Source organism: Crinia signifera, chromosome 6 (genome assembly GCF_055691185.1).
Source record: "Crinia signifera chromosome 6, ASM5569118v1, whole genome shotgun sequence".
In the NCBI taxonomy this organism is placed as follows: Eukaryota; Metazoa; Chordata; class Amphibia; order Anura; family Myobatrachidae; genus Crinia; species Crinia signifera.
Window position 1 is genome coordinate 166,828,012 of NC_139222.1, and position 25,761 is coordinate 166,853,772.

General features: G+C 43.3%; 1 protein-coding gene across 1 annotated transcript; it reads left to right on the forward strand.

Annotated features, from left to right (window-relative positions):
* Positions 1-12,326: 12,326 nt before the first annotated feature.
* Positions 12,327-22,450, forward strand: MRPL38 (mitochondrial ribosomal protein L38). Its single transcript, XM_083147965.1, has 9 exons — positions 12,327-12,479; positions 14,676-14,855; positions 15,551-15,688; positions 17,204-17,412; positions 17,493-17,565; positions 18,613-18,658; positions 20,083-20,241; positions 20,341-20,477; positions 22,024-22,450. Exons 1-9 carry the CDS (start codon positions 12,416-12,418, stop codon positions 22,158-22,160), a joined length of 1,143 nt encoding a protein of 380 aa, XP_083004091.1. The 5' UTR covers positions 12,327-12,415; the 3' UTR covers positions 22,161-22,450.
* The last annotated feature ends 3,311 nt before the right edge of the window (positions 22,451-25,761 follow it).

The following is a 25,761-nucleotide window of genomic DNA, read 5'->3' on the forward strand; positions in this document are numbered from 1 at the left end:
TGGTACAAATTTTATGTATAAGAGATAAAAAGGCTCACAATTCACGGTATAAAAATAATTACATATATAGAAATTAACAAAAATAAGAAAATAAAAACATAATTATATAAAGACACCAATAAAATTAATATCAATATAGTGGGCTTAAACCAATGAATAGCATATATTAAGGCTTTAAAGATAGAACTAGACGTCTAGTTTGGGAGCTCCGCTTTTTAAATGATTTATATAGCAGCAATTTGTAGGAGTCCAGAAAGTTTATTGTATAGTGATGGGTTAATGAAATTAGCAACCAGAAAGAGTTATTGATACAACGGGTTAGTTGTTAAATTGAGCGTGTAGATTTCACACGCATCCAGAGGGAAAGAGACCAGGTAGTGGTAATAATTGCGGTAATTGCAAGGGTATAGTTCAGAGCGGGGCTCTGGTTGTATCTCACCCCTTTGTAGATGAGTCGTCAGCTGGTTGCTCCTGATCGAGGGGGCGGCTGGAGTAGATCTCGTACAAGACGCTTCAGTGCGCCGTCAGCCAGCGCCAGCTCCTCCGGCAGCAGGAGCGTCCGAGTTGTGCAGACGTTGTAAGTGGTATTGAAGGCGTGAGCCCGGCAGGGTAAGCGAAGGCGTGAGCCCGGCAGGGTAAACGGAGTGAACGAGGGCTGGAAATGTACAGCACTCTCGTATGCGGCAGCTAGTAACCCAAATGCGTCCGTGGTCTGGTGACGTCAACGCGTTTCGTCTCCTGGATCCAATGGAGACTTTCTCAAGACGAATACCTTACTGGTAAACCAGGTGCTTATTTATAGGTTGGCAGCCTGAGTTAATTAATTAATTAGCCTGTTGATTCCAATTGCCCAATTGATCAAAAATAAACTTATAAAGAATAGATAATAAACCAAATATATGTACATAAAACTGAATAGATATCAACTCAATTTATAACAAGCAAAAGCAGTGTGTCCGATAATTTCTAACATATTCAGTCTAGGGATATATTTTTAAGGATAAATACTCTATTAGTTACTTAATTAGAAGATTTTACTTGAGCTAGTATCTTTATTTAAAGGGATTGTATCCGATCCTTTCATTTTTATGTATAAACATGAGAGATTCTATAACAACGCAATCAGCATTCATATTTATATGATCCTTCAAATAATGAAAAATAGGAACAGAGCATATATAAATATACACCAAGATAAAGAAATAGAATAATAATATAAATATATCAAATATAGTGGTAATAAAAATAGAGATAGAGTAGAGTACCAAGCTCCAATATATATTACATCGCGTTTCAATTAATCAAGCGCAGTACACCAGTACCTATTTATACAAAGCTATTTAGGATCATAGTAGTAATAAGATAGACCCGAAAAGATTTTTATTCTTATTCATTCTTATTATTTTCTGTTATTATTACGATATATAAAGAGCTATATGTAGAGATGAATAATGAGAGTAATAAGGAATTTATATGTATATCCACATATCAGCATATCAGAGTCGGACAATTTATGTGACCCTATAGGCCGTTGGTCTGGCTAACAATAAATACACAGATATAGTTCATATTTCTATGTTCTTATTACTCCTTAGAGTGCTCCAGATAGAAGAGTTTATTATGTCGACCCATTAGGGTAGCTATTTTAATATAGAGAAATATATGGGATACGTATTTTCATATACAGAAATTTTCATATACAGAAATTTTATCCAGGGTTTTTCAAAGAATTCTTCAAAGCAGTAGGGCTACCTATGGTGGTGAGAGAGGGATCTGCAAACCCATCCTGTCACATACTGCGCAGAATGGGTAGATTCCTGTCTCCCCACCCCAGGCACCCGAAGAAGTCCCACATTCAATTGAATAGACGATTTATGATTCACTTACATATCATTTATAATGCCATTTATCTAATTAGTCCAGGCCAGCAAAATCTAGAGCTTCATTTAAACCCCTAGGGCTCAGAGTATCCATTTTAAATATCCAGGCTGACTCTGCTAAGCAGAGACGTCTAAATCTATCCCCCCCTCTTTTCGTGTTCAATATGTGTTCAACCCCCATTAGGGTCAGGCTACTTGGATCACTTGTGTGTTTCTCTAAAAAATGACGTGGAATGCTGTGATTCACCACCTTCTTTAAAATATTATTTCGATGTTCCCTAAATCTTGTTTTGATCGATCTTGTTGTGCGTCCTACGTATTGGAGTTTGCACGAGCACTCCAATACGTATACGCAATAAGTTGAGTCGCAATTCATAAATTGTTTAATATCAAATGATTTATTGTTTGAAGATGATATTATAGTATTTCTTTTATTAACCATATGTTTGCAGGTTAAGCATATATTTTTATTACATCGAAATGTACCGTTAGGTTTGGGTTGCAGCCACGATGATTGCTGCTTGTTTTTCAAAGGTGGTAGCATACTAGGTGCAATGGAATCTTTTAAATTTCTATTGCGTCTGAACGTAATTTTTGGTGTTGTGAGTATGCTTTGTAAAACTTTATCATGTTGTAAAATTTCAAAATTATTAAGTAGAATTTTCTTTATCTGATGTGATTTATTATTAAATTTCGAAATAAATGCCAAACTATTAATTTCAACGTCAGGGTCTTTATTTATTGTTTTCTTGGGGAGCAAAAGAGTGTCCCTATTGATTTTATCAACCTGGCAGTAGGCCTCCTGTAACAGTTTGTCGGGATAATCCCGTCTTTTAAAATTTTGTAGCATATGTTGGGCCTGAATTTTATAGTCTGTCTCCAGGGTACAATTTCGGCGCAATCTCGTAAGCTGATTTTTCGGAATGTTGTCAATCCATGGTTTATAATGTCCACTTTTGTAGTGGAGGTAGTTACTGGTTCCTACTGGTTTCACATAGTTTGTGGAAATAAGTGTGTTGTCATGAATGGAGAATGCAATATCCAGGAAGTTCACCGAAGTATAACTAAAAGTGTGAGTAAAAGTGAGGTTAAATGTGTTTGAATTAAGGTGGTTAACAAAATCCAGTGCCAAATCGTGTCCCCCTTTCCAAATAATAAATAGGTCGTCAATGAAACGGCCATAGAGGACCAGATTCTCCTCGAGCCCTAGGGGTTTAAATGAAGCTCTAGATTTTGCTGGCCTGGACTAATTAGATAAATGGCATTATAAATGATATGTAAGTGAATCATAAATCGTCTATTCAATTGAATGTGGGACTTCTTCGGGTGCCTGGGGTGGGGAGACAGGAATCTACCCATTCTGCGCAGTATGTGACAGGATGGGTTTGCAGATCCCTCTCTCACCACCATAGGTAGCCCTACTGCTTTGAAGAATTCTTTGAAAAACCCTGGATAAAATTTCTGTATATGAAAATTTCTGTATATGAAAATACGTATCCCATATATTTCTCTATATTAAAATAGCTACCCTAATGGGTCGACATAATAAACTCTTCTATCTGGAGCACTCTAAGGAGTAATAAGAACATAGAAATATGAACTATATCTGTGTATTTATTGTTAGCCAGACCAACGGCCTATAGGGTCACATAAATTGTCCGACTCTGATATGCTGATATGTGGATATACATATAAATTCCTTATTACTCTCATTATTCATCTCTACATATAGCTCTTTATATATCGTAATAATAACAGAAAATAATAAGAATGAATAAGAATAAAAATCTTTTCGGGTCTATCTTATTACTACTATGATCCTAAATAGCTTTGTATAAATAGGTACTGGTGTACTGCGCTTGATTAATTGGAACGCGATGTAATATATATTGGAGCTTGGTACTCTACTCTATCTCTATTTTTATTACCACTATATTTGATATATTTATATTATTATTCTATTTCTTTATCTTGGTGTATATTTATATATGCTCTGTTCCTATTTTTCATTATTTGAAGGATCATATAAATATGAATGCTGATTGCGTTGTTATAGAATCTCTCATGTTTATACATAAAAATGAAAGGATCGGATACAATCCCTTTAAATAAAGATACTAGCTCAAGTAAAATCTTCTAATTAAGTAACTAATAGAGTATTTATCCTTAAAAATATATCCCTAGACTGAATATGTTAGAAATTATCGGACACACTGCTTTTGCTTGTTATAAATTGAGTTGATATCTATTCAGTTTTATGTACATATATTTGGTTTATTATCTATTCTTTATAAGTTTATTTTTGATCAATTGGGCAATTGGAATCAACAGGCTAATTAATTAATTAACTCAGGCTGCCAACCTATAAATAAGCACCTGGTTTACCAGTAAGGTATTCGTCTTGAGAAAGTCTCCATTGGATCCAGGAGACGAAACGCGTTGACGTCACCAGACCACGGACGCATTTGGGTTACTAGCTGCCGCATACGAGAGTGCTGTACATTTCCAGCCCTCGTTCACTCCGTTTACCCTGCCGGGCTCACGCCTTCGCTTACCCTGCCGGGCTCACGCCTTCAATACCACTTACAACGTCTGCACAACTCGGACGCTCCTGCTGCCGGAGGAGCTGGCGCTGGCTGACGGCGCACTGAAGCGTCTTGTACGAGATCTACTCCAGCCGCCCCCTCGATCAGGAGCAACCAGCTGACGACTCATCTACAAAGGGGTGAGATACAACCAGAGCCCCGCTCTGAACTATACCCTTGCAATTACCGCAATTATTACCACTACCTGGTCTCTTTCCCTCTGGATGCGTGTGAAATCTACACGCTCAATTTAACAACTAACCCGTTGTATCAATAACTCTTTCTGGTTGCTAATTTCATTAACCCATCACTATACAATAAACTTTCTGGACTCCTACAAATTGCTGCTATATAAATCATTTAAAAAGCGGAGCTCCCAAACTAGACGTCTAGTTCTATCTTTAAAGCCTTAATATATGCTATTCATTGGTTTAAGCCCACTATATTGATATTAATTTTATTGGTGTCTTTATATAATTATGTTTTTATTTTCTTATTTTTGTTAATTTCTATATATGTAATTATTTTTATACCGTGAATTGTGAGCCTTTTTATCTCTTATACATAAAATTTGTACCATTCAAGCAGTGTGTCCTCCATTCATTTTTCTGCACGGTGGTCCTGCAAAAAGAGTGTTTAATTCTTTTAATAAACTGTCAGCAGCGCAAGTACACACCTACCCCCCAGTTCTATAAAATAAAACATGACTAATCAGACAGACCACCTTTTCCTACTTTTGCATCACTTTTGGTAAGTTCTAACTACACACACATCGATTTGCTTTTGATTCGATGTTAGATTCGATTTTCTATTAGATCTGGCATTAGATCTTTCCATTCGATTTGGCATTAGATCTGTACTTTTACATTAGATATAGAATTCGATATACATTCATGGTACATTGTACACATTTGATTTACTAGATCGAATTCGATATTTCCTTGGCTGCACTCTAGATTTTTCTGTTCGATTTTGTGAAACCGGGAGCACGCATCGAATCGAATGTAGTGACACAAAAACCATTTGATTTCGTTTAGGATTCGATTTTGCTTCTATAAGCAAAATCGAATCGAAAATCGGGAAAAATCGATGCATGTGTACAGGGCTTAATACAGGGGTGTCCAAACTTTTTGCGACGAGGACCAGATTTGGTGAAGTGTAAATGTGTGGGGGCCAACCATTCAGCCTGACATTCTTTGAATCATTAATCACATCAGAATGGTCCCCCACTCTGCCCCATTCACTCTGTCCCCCAGCCTGCCCCTACAGTGTATTTCCCTCAGCGTGCCCCTCCTTCACTGTATGTCCCCCATTCACTGTATGTTCCCCACTCTGCACCCATTCACTCTGTCCCCCAGCCTGCCCCCTTCTGTTAATGTCCTTCAGTGCCTCCATTCACTGTATGACTCCCATTCACTGTATGACCCACATTCACTATGTACACCACTCTGCCCCCATTCACTGTATTTCCCCCATCCTGCCCCTGCTCCCCCTTCTCTGACTGGCCATCACTGCCTACATTCACTGTATGTCCCCCAGCCTGACCCTCCTTCACTGTATGTCCCCCACTCTGCCCCCTCCCTTCTCTGTATGTTTCCCAGCCCCTTGTGTGAACCAGAGGAAGGAGAAGCAAATCAGGCACTGCAAGGACAGGAGATGCTTGGGCTCCCGCTCCTGCCCTCCTCCGCTCTGCATGTTACGGGAGCAAGCTTCCCCCCTTCCCAAACACTGCTGTCACTGTGATTGTGGAGTAGGGTGATATACGATTGCAGCAGCAGGGGTAGTATGCCAAACACATCTGACTGTGGCGGCCGGCACCTCCTCACTGCAGCAGACAGCAAGTTAAAGGCACGCTCGCCAGGGCCCCACCTTTAGTGTCCTGTGCTGTGCTTCCCACATCTGATGCTCTGCCCACTTCCAGCTGGAGGCTGCGGGCCACTTGAAATGACATCGCGGGCCGCATTTTGCCCCCGGGCCTGACTTTGGACATGCCTGGCTTAATAGATATATCTGTAGATCAATTTCTCTGCAGAATATATATATATATATATATATATATATATATATATATATATATATATAGCAAAGGAAATGCAGATGGCACTCTCAAGATTATACAAATTCTGCGCGGCGGCAGCAATGATGAAACAAAAGAATCAACACAGGCTTGTGTTAGACACACAAGCCTGTGTTGATTCTTTTGTTTCTTGAGAGTGCCATCTGCATTTCCTTTGCTACATCTTTTCGTCTGAAAACTGAAAGGCACCTCAAGTATTTGCACCTACAAGGACAAGTGCCGGGACCCCCTTGTCCTATATATATGTATATGTGTGTATATATATATATATATATGTGGAGGGGGGTACTGTCTTGCGCTACAACCCTGGGTTGATCCGGAAAAAATGAGTCTTTGTCCTGAAGGAAACTTCCTCCCTTTAAAACACAGTCCTGAGTGACAGGTGGCCGCCAGTAATTCTCCTATTGAGACGCTTGTTGATCCGTCTCGATGTGGATAGATCTAGGAAATGGTGAGAATGGCGCTCTATAGTGTAGTAAGTTTTAATTGTGACACTGTGACTTTAAATTAAGTTCTGCATACCGTGTAATGAAGAATAACGTGCATATCAAATAATACTGTTCCTCCTCCTTCTGGGGCTGAGGCCTCTACCCAACCTTCTTTTGCTCACTCATTTATTTATGTAAGTCCTATTTTTCATTTATGTTTTGTACTCGCACTCATTAAAAAACTCCTAATTTTATTTTAATTGGAGTTATTCTCTTTCTTGCAATCACCACTGCACTACTTGGAGTACTACTGTGAACTCATTTGGGGGAATACAAGGTCCAGTTTGGACACTAGCCGGGAAGGTCCTGGTAATCAGCCCCAGAAGGAGGAGGAACAGTATTATTTGATATGCACGTTATTCTTCATTACACGGTACGCAGAACTTAATTTAAAGTCACAGTGTCACAATTGAAACTTACTACACTATAGAGCGCCATTCTCACCATTTCATATATATATATATACAAAGAAATAAGGAGAGCGAGCGCTCTATAGTGCATGAATCTGTTTAAAAATATTTTATTCAAGGTACACATAGGTTATAGATGGCATGAAATGACGTACCAGACAAAGCGGTACTAGACACCCCCCCCCCCCCCCATCGTCGCAGGCTTACCTGTCTGCGCGTCCCGGCTCCCCTCCTGGCTTCAATTAATTCTATGCAGATGGACCACGATAAAATGGCCGCCCCCATACCGCAGACAGTTTCAGAGAACAGTCTGCTTTATGGGGCGGCCATTTTATCCTGGTCCGTCTCCATAGAATTGATTGAAGCCAGGAGGGGAGCCGGGACGCGCAGACAGGTAAGCCTGCGGGGGATGGGGGGCGGGGGCATTACTATAGCACCGCAGCCAGGGGCGAATTTAGGGGTCAGGACACCCCTAGGCACAACATTTTTGTGTCCCCCCCCCCTATTTTAATGTAATCATATATGTATATACATTGTTATTTATATATTTCATATTTTTTTAAGCACTCTGGGCTGCTCACTGTACAGATGACCTGGAGGGAGGCACTTATTAGTACAGTGATTAGCAGTGTCTCCGTCAGTCTCTCTCACACTGCGACTGACTGAGTGCAGGGAGGATCTGGCGCCGCTCAGCTGCTGGATACGCAGCCAATAGACTGTGTGTGTGTAGAGTAGCCAAAGGGCGGGCGCCGGCAGCAGTGAGCCTGAGCCATTTCCGGATACACAGGGGGACTGTCGGACCCAGCCACTAAGCGGTGATGTAATGTGCATGGCAGAGTGGGTGGGCAGTGGCGGGTAACGAGCGGCACTGCCGCCAACATATGATAATTCATGTCAGTGGCGGCGCTCGTCACTCGCCGCTGCCCATCCGCTGTGCCATGCTGCTATTTAACAGAATGTCAGCCTGCCTGCCCCCCTTAAATGGTGCCGCCCTGAGGCCGATGCCTCACGGGCCTAGGCACAAATCCGGCCCTGACCGGAGCCCCCCCCCCGCGCGGGGGCTGCGGTGCTATAGTTACGCCACTGTGATGTATGGGCACCTTAAGAGTAGTACTAGGGGTAGCAGCCAAATCTTTCCTAGGATATCAAATTGCTGGTTCATGGGTTTATTCGGAGTTTATTCACAATTCCTTCTGGCTGGTTAGTGGCTAACTACTTGCAGTCTTCTACAACTTTGCAATGAGCGATCAGGTCTGAATCTGGCACCAAGGCCAGCTCTGGCCAAAAGAAACGGTTAAAGTTCTCCACCGGCACACTTCATTACATGGATGGACCGGCTGCGTGGATAGGGCTGCGCTGTATATCGATGGTTGTTTTGGTATCGCTATCGATGCGGCTTGTTAATGTGGCATTGAGGCAGCACAGAATGCATAAAGGTAAAGCAAACCTACTGTGTAGCAACTCGAGTCGGGACCACTCACATATTGGTAAACGTAATTTATTTTGACGGTGGTAATAATTATTTACACGCCGCGTTCACTGTTCCAAGCCAAGCCCGGCAGCCCGCTGCCCGAGAGTCAGAAGTAGAGATGGGTCGTTCGCGAACGATCCGGTTCTTTTGAACGGTTCCCTTCAAAGAACGAGGGAGCCGTCGATCCCAAAATGGGGATCCGGATCAGTTACGTTTTACGTTGCATACAATACAATGCATTGCTTGAGCTCAGCACTGCCACCTTTGGCAGCTGAGATATTTTCTTCTAATTGGAGACTGAGTGAATAGAAAAACAAGCCTGCTTGTGCTGCTGCTGCTGCTGCTGCTGCTGCTGCTGTGTCATGTGCAGATCTAGATTCTTCTTGAAGCCCTGAAGGAGGTCAACAGCAGAGGCATTGCAAGATTGCTTCACCATCTTTTACTAGTACAGTAGTATCACAGAAAGTTGTGTAGAAGTATGAACACACATTCTCACAGACACACAGACTTTAGTTAGGCAGTGCACATGTTTTTTTTTTTTTTTACTAGATCTGTGTTTGCTGGGATGTGTAGTACTTTTAACTTTAATTTGGAGGGGGAGGGGGCCTTCTTTTAACTTTCATTTGGGGGGGGGGGGGGGGGCTTGGCAATGAGCAAATTTAGTCCCCCTTGGCAATGAACAAATGTAATCCCCCTTGGCAATAAGCAAACTTAGTCTCCCTTGGCAACGAGCAAAATTAAAAAATTAATACCCCTTTTACACCGCCGCAAAACCCGGGTCTTCAGCGGGTCAGACCCCGGTCAGCGGCAGTGTAAATGGGACATGCCGTGTCCCTTTACACGGGACTTCTACCCAGGTCCTGGGAACTGGATTGTTCGTCAGACAAGCGTTGGTCAGACAGCCACTAGGTCGACATGGGAAAATGTCGACATGGAACAAGGTTGACGTGGTTTTAGGTCGACATGGACGTTAGAGTGACATGAGGAAGGTCGAAAGGTCATAAGGTCGACATGGGGTTTTCGCTGTTTTTTGACCCGAATGTCAACACAGTTGGAAGTGAAAACGGACCCTCGCATCGCTTGCGATGCTTCGGACACAGTGGCTCACTTCGCTTGCCACACTATTATAATCTCACTGCATGCCCTAGTGGATGGTAGGGCATGAAATACCGCCTGTCGGCACATGTCGGCTCAAAAAACAGTGAAAATCCCCATGTCGACCTTATGACCTGTCGACCTTCCTCATGTTGACCTATAACCATGTAGACCTTGTTCCATGTCGACGTAAAACCACGTCGACCTGTAACCACGTCGACTTTTTCAACACACCCTGTACGTTACCTTGTCATTTGTTTTTTGTTTGCTATGTACGGCGCTGCGGACACTTTGCGGCGCCTTATAAATAAACGTACTACTACTACTAACCACGTCGACCTTGTTCCATGTCGACCTAAAACCATGTCGACCTTTCAGCATGTGGACCTAGTGTTGTTGACCTAATGTCGACCAAACGACCGTTTCCCCAGGTCCTGACCTGGGTAGAACATGACTATGACCTGGGTAGAGGGCAGTCGGTGTAAATGGGTACACTGGGTCATCCGAACCGGCTCCCATTTACATCAATGGGGGGCCGCAGCATCCGCAGGTTGGACAGGGGGGCACAGACAGCCTGCACTGCTGTCTGCTATATTCAGCAGACAGCAGCGGAGGAGGTGAATGGATGCCGGTGTGAGGCATCCATTCACCTCCAGGACGATGGCTGGAGGGGTGCACGGGGACTGGGGGCAGCCCAGCAGCTTACCTTGCTGCTGGGCTGTCCCCAGCACGGCGATCAGTGGACCCGGTGGGGATCACCGCGGGCCTGGCGCTTGGAGATGATGTCATTACATTTCTCTAAAATGTGCAATGTACAGAACGCTTTAAGGAGCCGCATCCCGCTGTAAGCTCCTCTTCTCCTTCTGACACCCTCCGTGTACTCCCTGGCTAGCAGCTGTACATGTACCAGAGCCATGGTATCTTCTACTCTAGTAAGCCCGTATCCCCTAAATGTATCATCGGGGAACCGCAACAGGAATCTCCGATCCCTGCTGCGATCCCCCTTTCAGCGCCGCCGGCCGCATCCCCATAGGTTTCTATGGGGGATGCGAAGCTGCCCGATGTATCAACATCGGGCAGCCCGGCTTCGCACCCCTGGGCTACCGCCATTCTGAGATGGCGATAGCCCATTGTAGTCTATGCCTACACATCGCACTGCCCGGCTCGGATGAGAGGGGTCAGTGGGGGTCTGACCCCCCGGCTTCCAGGTTAGGGCTTCGCAGGGACGGGCTCCTTTCGGAGCCCTGTCCCTGCGCCCTCAAAATTGATAAATTGCCCCAATATGATCAATACCCCAGGACACCACCTCACAAAGGATTATTCCCTGTATTTGTCATTGTACAAGTATATAGGTAGGCATGAGGGAAATGGTTGTATTTAATGGGTGAGTAGACACTTTTATTTTTATATCATATATATATTATATCCCCTCCTCCCTCCCGAAACTGGCAATGAAAAGGGGTCTTCAAGAGGGAGGCCTGATTTGTACAGTGAGCCACAGAATATCAGACTCCACCTCCCCCTACTGCCGTATCCGGCGGCGTGTATGCCTGAAATGCTGAGGGCCTATTGGGGAGATATTCAAGGGGAGGGGCTACAGGCTAATTGTAGTAGTACAGAGACCGGTAGCCCCACAGGAAAGGACCCTGAGATATATAAGGGGGCAAACCCAACGTATTCAATATTCAATTATCTACTGTGTTTACCACGCAGGGCTATTCAATTATTAGTCAATTTCCCCTGTGTGTAAAACCATAGATTCTACGGGCTAATACTGCGGAGAACAATCTATGTTAAGTGCACCACCTAGGTCAGGGTTAGAGAACCTTTGGCCCCAGCTGTTGTTGGACTACACATCCCAGCATTCCCTGCAACAGTTTTATCATGGCCAAATAGCAAATTGTAGCAGGGCATGCTGGGATGTGTAGTCCAACAACAGCTGGAGGGCCAAAGGTTCCCCATCTCTGACCTACGACTTTGCTCTGTTTCTGGACTTCCCTCTTAACGAATGATTGCTATTACCTGTTCTAAACAGGTAAATGGGTAAGAAAGGTGTTTCCACACAGGTAATAACAATCAAACATTAAGAGGGAAGTCCAGAAACAGAGCATTGTGTCCCTCCTGGAAAGGGTCATGTTGGGAGGTATGGTACACTAACTGAAACCATAAATAACTGTCTTTTTTACACAAACAGAGCCGCAGAGCCGCCCAAAGGATCCAGATCTTTTCACTGACCGACCCGGGTCGAGCCGGGACCGCTCAAAGAACCGTTTTGCCCATCTCTAGTCAGAAGTGAACCCTTGCCTCTGACGTCACCCATCTCGCAGAGAAACAACCCCTGCACGTTCGCACGTAGCCCCGCCCACACGCTTTGAGGGCTTGAGCTGCGGACAAGTGGTGACAGGCAAGATGGCGGCGCCCTTGGTGAAAGTTGTGATGAGGCCGGTGACTGTAAGGCAGCTGAGCACTGCGGGTAATAATATGGTACATTAGTTCGTGATAACATCGTTTTCGAGAGTGATGGATTTATAACCGTGCAGTCACAGTACAGGACAGCAGCGTTCGTGTTTATTCAGTCCATACACTACATTACCTAATATCACCCCTTGATCTCTTGTGTCGGGTTGATTCGGTTAAGGAAGATATGCGCCTGTGTGCTGTTTGTGGTTACTATGATGGACAAACCTTGTTGCATTTTGCTCGCATCTCTATGGGATGTAAGCAGCACAAGCCAGGTTTTCCAGATCGTGTGTGGTGCAGACAGAGGGTATGGGTAGAAACTAGAACCAGACAGTACCAGAATACAGACTTTGATAGTCCGATTCGGGGTCTCAGTTTTCACTTGGGACCTTATTGTAATCGCTTTGGTCTCCCCTGTGTTCGCACGGGGAACCCATGGTGTGCGTCTGTACATGCATAGATGCATTTCTGCACAAGTGCAGATGCAGGGTTCATGCATCCACTGCGAAAATTCTGTTGCCGAGTGCACCTACCCTACACAGGCAGCCCCATTAGCATATGGGAACGGCCAGCGTTTCTTGGGCATTGCCATGAGAATGCTGGGTGTCCTCATGCTAATGAGGCTGTGACGTGGGGGCGGGCAGCAGATGTCAGCTGCCCACCCCGTCCTCACACAGGGCGACTGCAGTTTAGAGACACCATATAAGTGTCTCTGAACTGCAAGCGCTGGGGAAATCATTCGATGGTCTCCGACCATCAAATGATTTCTCCCTGCCTGCGAAGGGATGATTATGTAAATCATCCATTCGCAGGCGTGTCATGCATGAGGGAGGGGGGAACGACATCTGGCACTGCGGGTGGTGTCTGATGAACTCACAATGCTGCAAATTTTGCAGCCTTGCGAGTCAATCAGAATATTGACTTTAGTCCCACAGACAGACCTTGTGACTAGAGATGCCCATACACTAGGGCTATTTACTTCCGATTCGTTTTTTTTTTTTTTTTTTATTGCGAAGATAAATCGCATCTTAATTGCATATTAATGACATCAGGTCTGATGCCTGTCCCGTGCGCATCAGAGCCTGAAGATCGCACCTGCTGCACAATAGATTTATTGCGTATCTGCCCAATGATTTGCCATCTTACAGGCAGCCAGTAGAGAGAGTAGCAGTAGAGAGAGTAGACAATGGGTAATATGTGGCTGGAGCAGTGCTGGCTGGTTAATGGCCTGGCAGCTGCATTTTTTTCTTACCATCTGCAAATGGTGTAACTTTTACTGGGAGATCAAGGTAGAGAACATTGCAGTAGTCTAGGTGTGATGATACAAATGTATGACTTTAGATAGACCTTCTGAGGGATTTAAGTGCTTGATTCTGGCTATGATACTTAGATGAAAGAATGAGGATTTTATTGTGGCAGATATACCTGATGTTTAAGTGTGTAGTTGAGCACACAGGAGTGTTGAACTTTGTCTGCTAGATCTTTTCTCTTCTTGTACAGAAGAAAATGTAATTAATGTAAACAGTTCAAAATTGATAAATTCAGGGTTGTAAGGTGCCCATACACGGTGGGATGAACTGTGCTTTTAGTACTAGATTGCATTGTATCTAGTACAAAAAGCATACAATGTGCTACAGCAGCATGGTTTTTGTACTAGGTATGATGCAATCTAGTATTAAAAGCACGGGCTGCACAGATTTTGTGTGCGGGAGCATGCATCGCATCGCACCTGATAAATGCACCGTGTGTTGGCACTTTAAGCGTAATGAGAGGTTTAAAAGAATATTTATCATAATCTGCGTGAGTAGATAGAGAGTCCAGCGGGACAGGGACAGATGTAAATAATTGTCTGTAAACTGCTACGGAATATATATGTGTGTATGTGTTAAATTACTGCAAATAAATGTGAGGAAAACCAGTAAAGGGGATGAAGGTAATACCATGCGAATTGCAGATGCTGACAACTTCCCAGCAAGTGTGGACAATGTAAGGCATGTAAGGCAAAAAAAATAATCTGGTGCTGCTTTTTAAAGATTTCTACTTTAAAACATTGTTGAGTCACCGGGAAGTCGCTGATGTTGCAATTCAGTCTATTCCATTTACCCCTAAAGGTAGACTGTATGTAAGGCTTCTTTGGAATAATCTGGAAATGAGGGTGACCAGTGTTCTCTGAATATTTGGTATTTAGTAACTACTTTTCTACCTACAGCTGCTTTATGCCGACGAGCTGCTCCTCTGGGCCCTCTTCCCAATGACCAGTTTCAGGGTAAGGACTTGGACTCCTTGAAAAAATATCGCTGCTTCACCAAGTATTACAAACAAGCAGATGCAGAGTGCAAGAATACTTCCTGGTGGAGAACATACAGGCAGTTTCTGCAGGTTAAGGAAGGTAATGTATAATTACTTCATAAACCAAATGGACACATTCTGTGCTTCTATACATTGATAGTGATACATTATTACTTGTAATAATGTTGACTTACAATTTAGTAAAAGTTAATACCAACGTTCTCTAAAGTTGGGTTAACACTGGACGATGTTAGAATGAATTTCCATCAGCGGGTATCGCCCATGCACACAGGCACAATATCACTACGTTTGAGGTGCAGCACAAAGGAGCTCCCAGAGTTATTCTAATCAATGTGCTGCAAAGTCTTACTAGTGAATTTCTGTTCGCACCCTTCTGGGGTGTTAGCAGAAATTTGACCAGACTAGGGCGGCGCAAACATCATAGTCGGAAAATGCTGGTACCACGACTACACACCCACAAGTACCAGCATTCTCTGACTTGGCAGCATGACGATTAGAATAGCTCAGGGAGCTCCCTCCTAGCACTGAAAGCTGAATCCACCACTTAGTGTCCATAGCTACCGGCCGCTGGAGAGCGCAATCGCCTGTACATGCTGGACTATGTAGGCGATATGTTGATACAAAACATCATATGGCTCCAACATCGCTCCAGTGTGTATCCAGCTTAAAGCTGTGGTAAAGAAGGCTACATGTATCATGTGTACAGATTTCCATTGTGTGTTCTCTGTTAGCTTATAATAAAGGAAGGTAAAGAAAAGTAACATTTTATTTCAGATGGGAGTATAGAGAAGGTTGACATTGGAATTCCTCATCTATTACCTTCTACAAGTGAAAGGAAGAAGGTCCAGAAGCAGATCCTGAAGGCAAACCACAGCAATGCGGAACTAGAAAGAGCATCACGTAACCGAACATGTACGTTATATGACTTTGGTCTTTACATGTTTATATTCCACCACCTTTCACACCAGAAAATGCAGGGACCCACCCGGGAATATGGCCCAGGAATCATGCCGGCTCATTCCCGGGTTGGCCCCTTTCACAACAGAAATATCCCTGCAGTTTCTGGTGTGTGAATGGGATGGGAAGGAGGTGGGCAGGAGGCAAGAGGAGACATGGAGGAGGCGGGCAGGTGGCGAGTACTCAGCCCGGTTGCTGGTCCTCGGTGCAGGCCGGGGATCCACACAGGCGGCGGGCGCAGATGACAGGTCAGACGGCGGGTGCAGATGACGCAGCTCTCCGGCGGCAGTGAGGGCACCGGAGAGCTGCGTCATCTTCATCCGCCGCTGTCCTGTCATTTGCGCCCGCCGCCTGTGTGGGTCCTGGGCCTGTCAGCACACGAGGACCGGCAATACGGGCAATTACCCCCTAGCCCTTTCACACCGGCCAGATCCCCGGGTTTAACCCGGGAACCTTTCACACCAGCGCTTGTCGCGGGTTGTTCCCGGGCCCAACACGGGAAATTTGGCTGGTGTGAAAGGGATATTATTCAGAACAACTTAGTCTACAAAGTTTGATGCTGTTTGGTTAGTTATTTGGGTACTTGTGAGTTATCTGGGCTGCCGATTTTTTGATTGTATGCCTTAAGTTAAGGCATACAATCAGATGCGATGCGATGCGATATCACATCGCATCGCATGCGATCATCGGATGCGATGACCCGATTTTTCCATAGGAATCAATGTTAAAATTGACTGAGTCCATTTTAACATGGAATTCAATGGGAAAAAGGGGTCCTTTTCATACCCCTACTATCCAAGTGGGCATGGAGTTGGATATAAACCTGTGGCGAGCGTAGCGAGCCACCGAGCCCGAAGCGTGGCGAGCGGACGGTATTCTGTGTCCCCTCGCGGGGCTCGCTACGCTCGCCACGCTTCGGGCTCGGTGGCTCGCTACGCTCGCCACAGGTTTATATCCAACTCCATGCCCACTTGGATAGTAGGGGTATGAAAAGGACCCCTTTTTCCCATTGAATTCCATGTTAAAATGGACTCAGTCCATTTTAACATTGATTCCTATGGAAAAATCGGGTCATCGCATCGCATCGCATCCGATGGTCGCATGCGATGCGATGCGATGTGCCCGATCCGACCCGATTTAGAAATCGGCAGCCCGGATAACTCACAAGTACCGTTATTTGTTTTCAAGCATTTAAACATATTACCTAAAGGTTTCTGCCTGTAGTTACAGTGAGGGGAATATCAAGGAAAGTATGCAAAGGGACACTTTTCATATATCTAGAGTAGATACTAAGCCTAGTGCTCCAAATGATGCTAAAACCTATATCTGGACCACCACAAACCCAATGCAATTCAGAAAAAAATAGACCCCATACCTTTGTACCTAAAGTGTCAGAATTATTTATTACATGGCTACAATAAGTTACATATATGGATATTTAACTTTGTTCTAAGACTATATATAATGCAGTGCAGATTCCATTGGATGAAGTTCGAGCAGAGTGGGAAAGGACATGTGGTCCTTTACACATACAGAGAGCGGCAGAGCATTATGGAGTGTATAAAGATCTTTTTGGAGAGGCCACATTTGTTCCTAGAGTCACACTGCGTATTCAGTACAATACTGGAGAAGATATGGTGATGCCTATCTACTATGGAAATGTGGTGACTCCATCAGAGGTGAGTGTCCATCTGTATTGATTTTTCACTGGAACTGAACATAGGGCGAGTATTCTAACCAGTTTGTTGTATTTTTGTAGACTGCAATGGCCCCAGAGGTGATGTTTGAGGCGGAGAAAGGCTCCCTGTGGACGCTACTACTTACTAATCCAGGTCTGTTATAATAATAATAGTAATTTAATTTATAATGTGCTCTTCCTCCTTTTAAATAGAGCTCTTTCTCCAATAGGACTTAAGGTGCTTAAAGCTGGGTACACAATGGCCAATATTTTGGCCATTCAATTGAATGGCTGTAATATCTTGGGCACATCTGCTTGTGTGTACCAGCAATAGATATGTTAATAAACTCCTGTAGATCTATCGCGTTGGCCCTGCAACACAGATGGTGGCCGATATATCAGTGAATTGTGGTGCAGTTACACTTGCTGCAGAGGTTGCCGGTGACTGACATCACAACTGGGTGGGGCTAATGTAAATAATATTCATTAGTCTTTGGTTTTATTTTTAATTTTTTTACAGCGTATTCCTAGCTGCCATACCCACCCGCTGCGCTCACCTGTCCTGCGGCCAGGATGGATGAGAGCAGCTCCCCCATCCTGGCTCCCATTGCCTTCCACCACCTCCTGGGCGATGCATTCACCAGGTCCCCGCGCCGGGTGAGCATCAATCAGTGGCCAAATCCGACATCCTGATTTGGCCGCTGCATTGAAGAATGGATGTCTGATCCATTCCCTCAAAATAATTTTGGAATGGATCCGACATCGTTTGTATATACCCCTCCGTCTTCTCCCCCTGAAGGAATGCCACACAATTTCCTCCCCAGCAAAGTCTGTGAATGGTAAGTGTCCCACTAAGGAGGACTCCACATACTGTAGTACAAGAAACTGAACTGTATGTGTGGACAGATGGGCCATTGGGGTGCTAGTGAGTCCCAGAGGTCTCTTATTAAACTTATGTAGGGTACACACCAGAACGATTTGGCCCAAAACGACCCCATTTAGATACATATCAGCCGATTGTATGTAAATTGGGCATGTTTTAGGCCATGTCCAATCCGCGGGTTGTTTGGTCATTTTTCAGATTCTACTTGCAGCAGGTAGGATCTGAAACCGCATATTCAGTTTTAATTGGCTGGTATTTTTAATGCTAGATGTTTCACAAATGTATGTCCTTCTTTGTTGCTCTGCTGTATTTATCCAGATGGCCACCTGAGGGAGACAGACTGTGAATATGTACATTGGCTGGTGTGAGTACCTTCAGTTTATCATTCTGTGTGGTCTATTTAGTTAAGTGCAGTATATAGATGCATAAAAATAATTTACAACTAAGGTACATCTGGACTCAATGATTTCTGTTCATAGCCCTATAGTTCTGGGTATAAATATCCATGAACAAATATGGGGTGAGCCAGCGCTAGCCGTTCCAATGATTAAGACAAGACGGTTCTTAATTAATAATTTTCAATAATTAATAAATTCTAACATACTAAATGTACATCTAACATATATCATAAAAGCATATATAATTAAAAAGCAATATAGGAGAGAATACTCAGAATTGAGAACTTGAGCAAATTGGAACCTCCAACTTTTGGAAATAATAGGATTGTGTGATCAATTACCATCCGTTTGGGTCTGCTGGAATATTGTGAGTCCAGTAGAAGTGACTGCAAGTGTCCTTGGGTGACCTATGATTCCAAGTGCTCAAGCCTCCGGATTTGCTGTGCTGGAATGCGGGAATTAGGAACATGCACAAGTCCCAGTAAGCAAAGAGTCCAGTATTTTTGGAGTCACAGTAAGCAAAGAGTCCAGTATTTTTGGAGTAGAGAACGTCGGTGGGAGAATGGACAGGTTACTTGGGATGGATGGGTCCAAGTATAGTTTGATTGGCTCAACGCATTTCCCCGGATAATTTTGAGTCCGGCTTCCTCAGGAGCAAGTGAGGAAGCCAGACTCAAAATTATCTGGGGAAATGCGTTGAGCCAATCAAACTATACTTGGACCCATCCATCCATCCCAAGTGACCTGTCCATTCTCCCACCGACGTTCTCTACTCCAAAAATACTGGACTCTTTGCTTAATGGGACTTATGCATGTTCCGAACTCCTGCATTCCAGCATAGAAAGGAGGTACAATACGCCAAATCGGGAGGCTTGAGCACTTGGAATCATATGGCAACCAAGTACACTTGCAGTCACTTCTACTGGACTCACAGTATTCCAGCAGACCCAAACGGATTGTAATTGATCACACAATCCTATTATTTCCAAAAGTTGGAGGTTCCACTTTGCTCAAATTCTCAATTCTGAGTATTCTCTCCTATATTGCTCTTTTTAATTATATGTACATTTAGTATGTTAGAATTTATTAATTAAAAACAGTCTTGATCATTGGAATGGCTAGCGCTGGCACACCCCATATTTGTTCATATATATATTTTTTGGGTGTGACAACCCCAGTGCCAGCTGCTATTGATAGCGCACCATCTCCTTTCCATAATAAATATCCACGAGTATGTGGCACGTTACAGTGCTGTTGGTGTTTTATGCTGTCACAATGGCAACTTGTCCCCCTTGTGCCTAAATTGAATTGACCCGTTTTATAGTAATGAGACAATGTTCCTGTATTTATGTAATCCTGTTTATATCTGCACTTCTGTTCTTTCCCATAGTGGAAACATTCCTGGAAATCATATACTTTCTGGAGATGAGGTCTGTAACTACTTTCCTGCATTTCCTGCTAAAGGCACTGGATACCATAGACACATATTTATTCTATTTAAGCAAGAAGAGCACATAGATTTCACAGAGGACTTACGACCAAATCCATGGTAAAAGCTGCCCCCCCCTTCCCACAATATAGTCCTTTCTTGTTAATATTGGCATCTGTCGTCCTTTTACATTAAAACCTTGATTCCATTTCTGCACAGTCACAGCCTTAAGATGAGAACCTTTAAGACGTTGGATTTCTACAGAAAGTATGAAGATAAGATGACTCCAGCAGGTCTGGTCTTCTTCCAGTGCAAATGGGATGATAGTGTAACCAATGTTTTCCACCATTTACTAAGTGAGTACATCACAACCTACTCGGATGGTTGGCTTCTTTGTTCACCTATCCACCATTCTCCTTTTCTGGTATTTTTTTAATCTTCATTTTATATAAATGTAATATAAATTTATATGTATAAGTGTAATTTATATTACACATACTGTCTCAAATCTTAAAAACTGCCTACATGTGTGTGGGTTTTCCCACTGATGGTGCGCCACCAACACCAACTCCTGCTGATGGACATGGTGAGACAGTTGCACACAATAAGAATGCACCATGAAGACTTTTGCTGTAAGATAAATGCAGGATTCTTATCTCTTTATTTTTTCTGATAGTCTTCTGACAGCTTCAAGGGGATACAAGCCTATAATAGACCATGTATTTGCCTAGCCAGTGCCTGTATGTTGGCATAATATAAATCTGGTGCAGTGGGCAGGCATTTCTATAAGAAATTATTTGCCAGAACTAATTTATTTTAAGAACGGCATATATTCAGAGAGGAAGGGGTCTTAATACATACCTCTTGCAGTCAGTAGTTGGACATATACAGTATGTGTGATACCGATTTGGAAAGATTTTAGGGCACTAATGAGCACATTGGGGTGTATTCAATGCTCACTGGGTCAATATTCAACTGACCCCCCTGCACATGCCGTTTCCCCCCTCGCTAGGTTTTTGGAGTGATGGGGAAATGGTGTGTGCGGCCGCTAAAACAGCTGGCTCCCTGCATTAGCCTCAAGCTCCACTGTTTGGGGGAATCATCGCTGTCCAGCAAGGATTTCCCTGCCGTGTTGAATAGGGTGAGTGACCGACATGTGGGGTTAAGCAGTGAGGATTACTTGTTTTCTGCAATCCCCTCCGTTTAACCCCCTCGATGGCCGCAGTGAATACACCCCATTGTCTTGGCTTCATTTGTTAAATAAACTTTTAAAATGTTTAATATTTTCAAAGTTGTGCCTATTGTTCTATAATAATTGACAATTATGTAAAACTCCGAAAACATTCATCATTACTAAATGTTAGAGGGTATCGATTTGTTGTCAAATCACAGATGTAATGCTTCTAGCACAGGGCTGGGCAACACCGGCCCTCCAGATGTTGATGAACTACACACCCCAGGATGCTTTGCATTAGTTTTGCTATGTCGCCATGCTGAAACTGATGCAAGGCATGCTGGGATGTGTAGTTCATCAACATCTGGAGGGCCGGTGTTGCCCAGCCCTGTTCTAGCATCTTAGGTGAACTGATAGTCTTCACTGCATTGCTTTCCAAAAACTGGAATGGTACCAGCAGGGGGTGTACCTACACTGGTACTGATGATAGATTATATAACGAGTCATACCAGGTGTTATGTAAAATAAAAAATAACCCATTGCACCCAAAAGAGAGATGTTTCATGGGGCCCTGGATATTCAGGAAAGCCTTATGTCTAGTTCCTATACCATGCTCTTGCTGTTATGCCTCTATCATGCCTTCCTTATTCCATTATCCTTACAGACCCACCTTCCTTGTTAGTCACCTGTACTGTACATTTATAACGCTTTTTCCTTTCTCCTACCAGACATGAAGGAACCTATATTTGAACACCAGTTCCCACCAGTCTATCACCCACGCCAAGTGAAATTTCCACATGCCCAGCCCCTGAGATACTTGGATCGATACCGTGACTCTAATGAGCTGACCTATGGGATTTACTGATAAAGGATGCTAGGCCAACATGCAACTTATTTTTCTTTTGCTCCAGAGTTGATACCACATTATTGAACGTTTTCCTCTGTGCCATTGTAAGCAATGGTGTTTCTAACTGCTTTTTCTATTGCATTATATTTGATTATAATGTTCATAATGTGTGTAGGGTACTAGCTGGTGCTTCCATAGTCAATGAACACAACATATTTTCTTGGATAAGCAGACCTACAGTATATGTATCTATTGCACTTGATGCTGATGCCCTGATTTTAATAAATAAAATTGAGGCTTTTCCTTTATTACCCAGCCTGCACTTGTCCTGATGCTGGTTACGCCCTGACTAACTCTGTATACTGGTGAATTCCTGTTACTCCTGGTTCCTAGTGATTATTCCAGAATACTCCTGTATATACCTGTTTGTTCCTGATTACAACTTCGGAGTGATGTTCACCCAGTTTTACTCTGCAATAACCTAGCTCCAGCTGTGTGTCCTGTTGGTATCCAGCAAGTATCTGCTCAAATAGAGCGTCTGTTTGTGTACTTGTGCATATATCCGTGCCCTGTCTGGGCTTGCTCTTATAGAGCTTCTGTTCTTTATTTGTAAGTATATACTTGTGTTTTTGTGTCAGCCTGTCAGTGTCGCTATTAGCGACTGTTCCGTTAATGGATCCTGCTGCCTGTGTGAGCCATAGTTGCTCTTCTGCATTATGGTTCGGACTGTAACCAGCGCTGCTCAGCTGCCCGGTCCTGTCTATTTGTCTGTTTGCTAATACAGGTGCCGTTCCAAAATCCGGTCTGGTCTGTCAGTTTGCACTGAGACTCTACCAGCGACTGTAGCTCTAACACCTCAGCCATTGCAGTTCGCTATCCAGTACTAATTATTGATCTCTAGTACAGTGTCGCTTGTGTATGCCAATCGCACTGGGTAGTGAACTTCAGCTATTATTCATTTCTTGTCTGCGTGTCTGCTACTTCCTTCCGTGTCTCTGTCTGACCCCAGTACCTTCCTTGCCCAGCCTCTGCAAGTCTCCTTGTCCATTTTAAGACCTGGGGTCATCTGAGTACTGGATGGATCTAATCCACCTGGTAAAGGTGGGTACTATAGATGAAACCAAGCTAGCAAGAGACTAGAGGATAGCTAGGCTAGTGTAAAAATGTTACCTTGGATCACCTGTAACAGGTTGACACCTAAAATGCATAAATGCATCTGTATGGAAGAGGATGCTATTTACTATCTTTTACAGAGCACTCTCTGCAGGTGCCTGACAGTGTTAGGCAGTCTGGAGCTGAGGCAGGAGACAGAGCTGAGGGGAGACGCTGCTCACTCCTCTATGTCGGAATCGGAAGTCCAGTGTATTAAACGCTCATTAAAATAATAATAAAGCTTCTGAAGCAAAGTCTGCTGATTTTATTATATTTTTTTTTTTTTTTACGATTTTAAAATTAAAACATGATATATTTGAATCTTTTTTGGGTTTTGGAAGATTTTTATTGATTTCAAATTGAACTTATTCAATGTTAGAAAATGTGTGTTTTAGACCTGGAAGCCAACTGTGTGGGCATATTGTTCAATAAGTGGCCATACTGTATGAGTATTTTTTTCTTTTTTTTTTTTTGCATGAAGGCTTTCATCCAGCTGCTACTTAATGCCAGCTGGAAACCTTTTCTGGGGAGAACACTGCTGTGGCATTCCTGGAGCTTGCACTCCTGTTACTTGCACGGAGGAGGGCAGATTCTCTACCTCCCATCTTGTATTTGTGGCCAACTCTGCATAGGTAACAAAATACAATTTTCTTTCCTCCAGTGGCATTGTATGTTTGCCGTTAGATGCAACTGTGTCCCTCTCTGAATACACCGTAATCGGGACCAAAAAATATGAGGGGTGTACAGTAGCTTTCCGGATGCACAAAAAAATATTATATTTTTTCAAAGTATTTGCCAGAGGAGTCTATGCGAATTTGCATGTGGTCAAACCACTTGATAAAGCAACTGGACCGGCCAAAGCAGGTGTATCTTGTACATGCTGGATAAAGGTCTCCACTGTAGCTTGCAGTGACTGAAAACGAAACCCACACATTTTGCGCTTGATTTGTGGGAACACAAAGAAGTCACAGGAGGCCAGGTCTGGACTGTATGGTGGATAAGTGACCAAGATCCTAGATGTAGTTGTGGGCCAGACAATTCACCTCTTTTTTTTTTTTAAACTTGTGGACAGGTACATTGTTGTGATAGAGAAGAGCTACACAAGCGTGAGTTCTTAGACGTTACCTGAAACTACATTCCAGCACTTGGGGCAGGCATTGGTTGGTGTATTAGACTCCAGTGCCAGTCTACTAGACGCAGTGCACTGCTGCACTAGTGATATGGTAGCTACATGACAAGTCTTGACCATAAAACCAGCCACCATTTGTTTGGTCACATTGTGCTCACGTCTGAACTTCTATGGTACAGAACCTTCAACTGAGGTCCACTGGACCTACTCTTGTGCAAAAAATAATAAGAAGAATTTAACCACACAGGGATATAATGGACCCTATGTGTAACTCTTTTTAGAGAGCGCTGTCTGGTCAAACTAATATTCAGACAATTATATAATTAAAAAGTATTTTTTATTTCATTTTGTTATCTTACTTTCCATTAAGGCAAATTTTCTTTAAAAAGTATAATAGGTTCAATGAACCCCACTGACACCTAACCAATGATCCATACATACCTTCAGCACACAATAAAAATGATAAATTGATATTAATTTGTATTTTAAAGAATAAAAACGGAATTCCGATATATCCACAATCGTAAGCCGCTTTTAAAGAATATCATAGTTCTAGGATTATTCAGTATCCACATATAAGGCTTTGACTGGGCCAGCCAAAAGATGTCTTGTACCAAAGGAAAGTGGGGGACCAGATGTTTGGTGGAGGATGTGGGTTCCCTGAGTTAGAGGTGGTGGTTGTAGAAGTTTCTGGCTGCAGAGGATGGTCACAACAGGTCCCAAAGTTAGTGCTCGGATGGGTGGGGGGTGAATGATCTGAAATGAAGCTTTCCCATACAGCTTTGAAAAAGCTGCAGATAGCAGCAAAATGCGTAAATTGTTACAGCTGTACCTGAAAACTTCAGTTCAGATCATTCGCACTCTGCCCATTTGAGGACTTACAACAAAGAGTCACTCCATCAAACTTTGGGACCCATTGTGACCATCCTCCGCAGCCAGGAACCATATTGTTTTTAATATTTTATAATGTTATTCAATTTTGAATTTAACATGCTACTTACTTGACTATTGGTTAGTTAATCACAGTTATATCCCTTCCTGTCTTTTTTTTTCTTTATTGTATTGGGGCTGACTATCCCTTTTTTATTTACTGCTGCTTGGCTTAAGCACACGAAGAGGGCCAAGAATAAAATGTTGGGGGACACCTATACCGATATCCTGATATCTTTTCACGGTACTCTTTACTTAGAAGGGCGCCCATCTCGGCCATCTCGGGCATTGAATGCACTAAAAAATCAGGTGCGATGCGACAGACGAGATGCCCGAGATTTCCCATAGGGAACAATGTTAAATGTCTCAATTGACCCGATTTTCCTGTTCAATGCCTCAATTGACCCA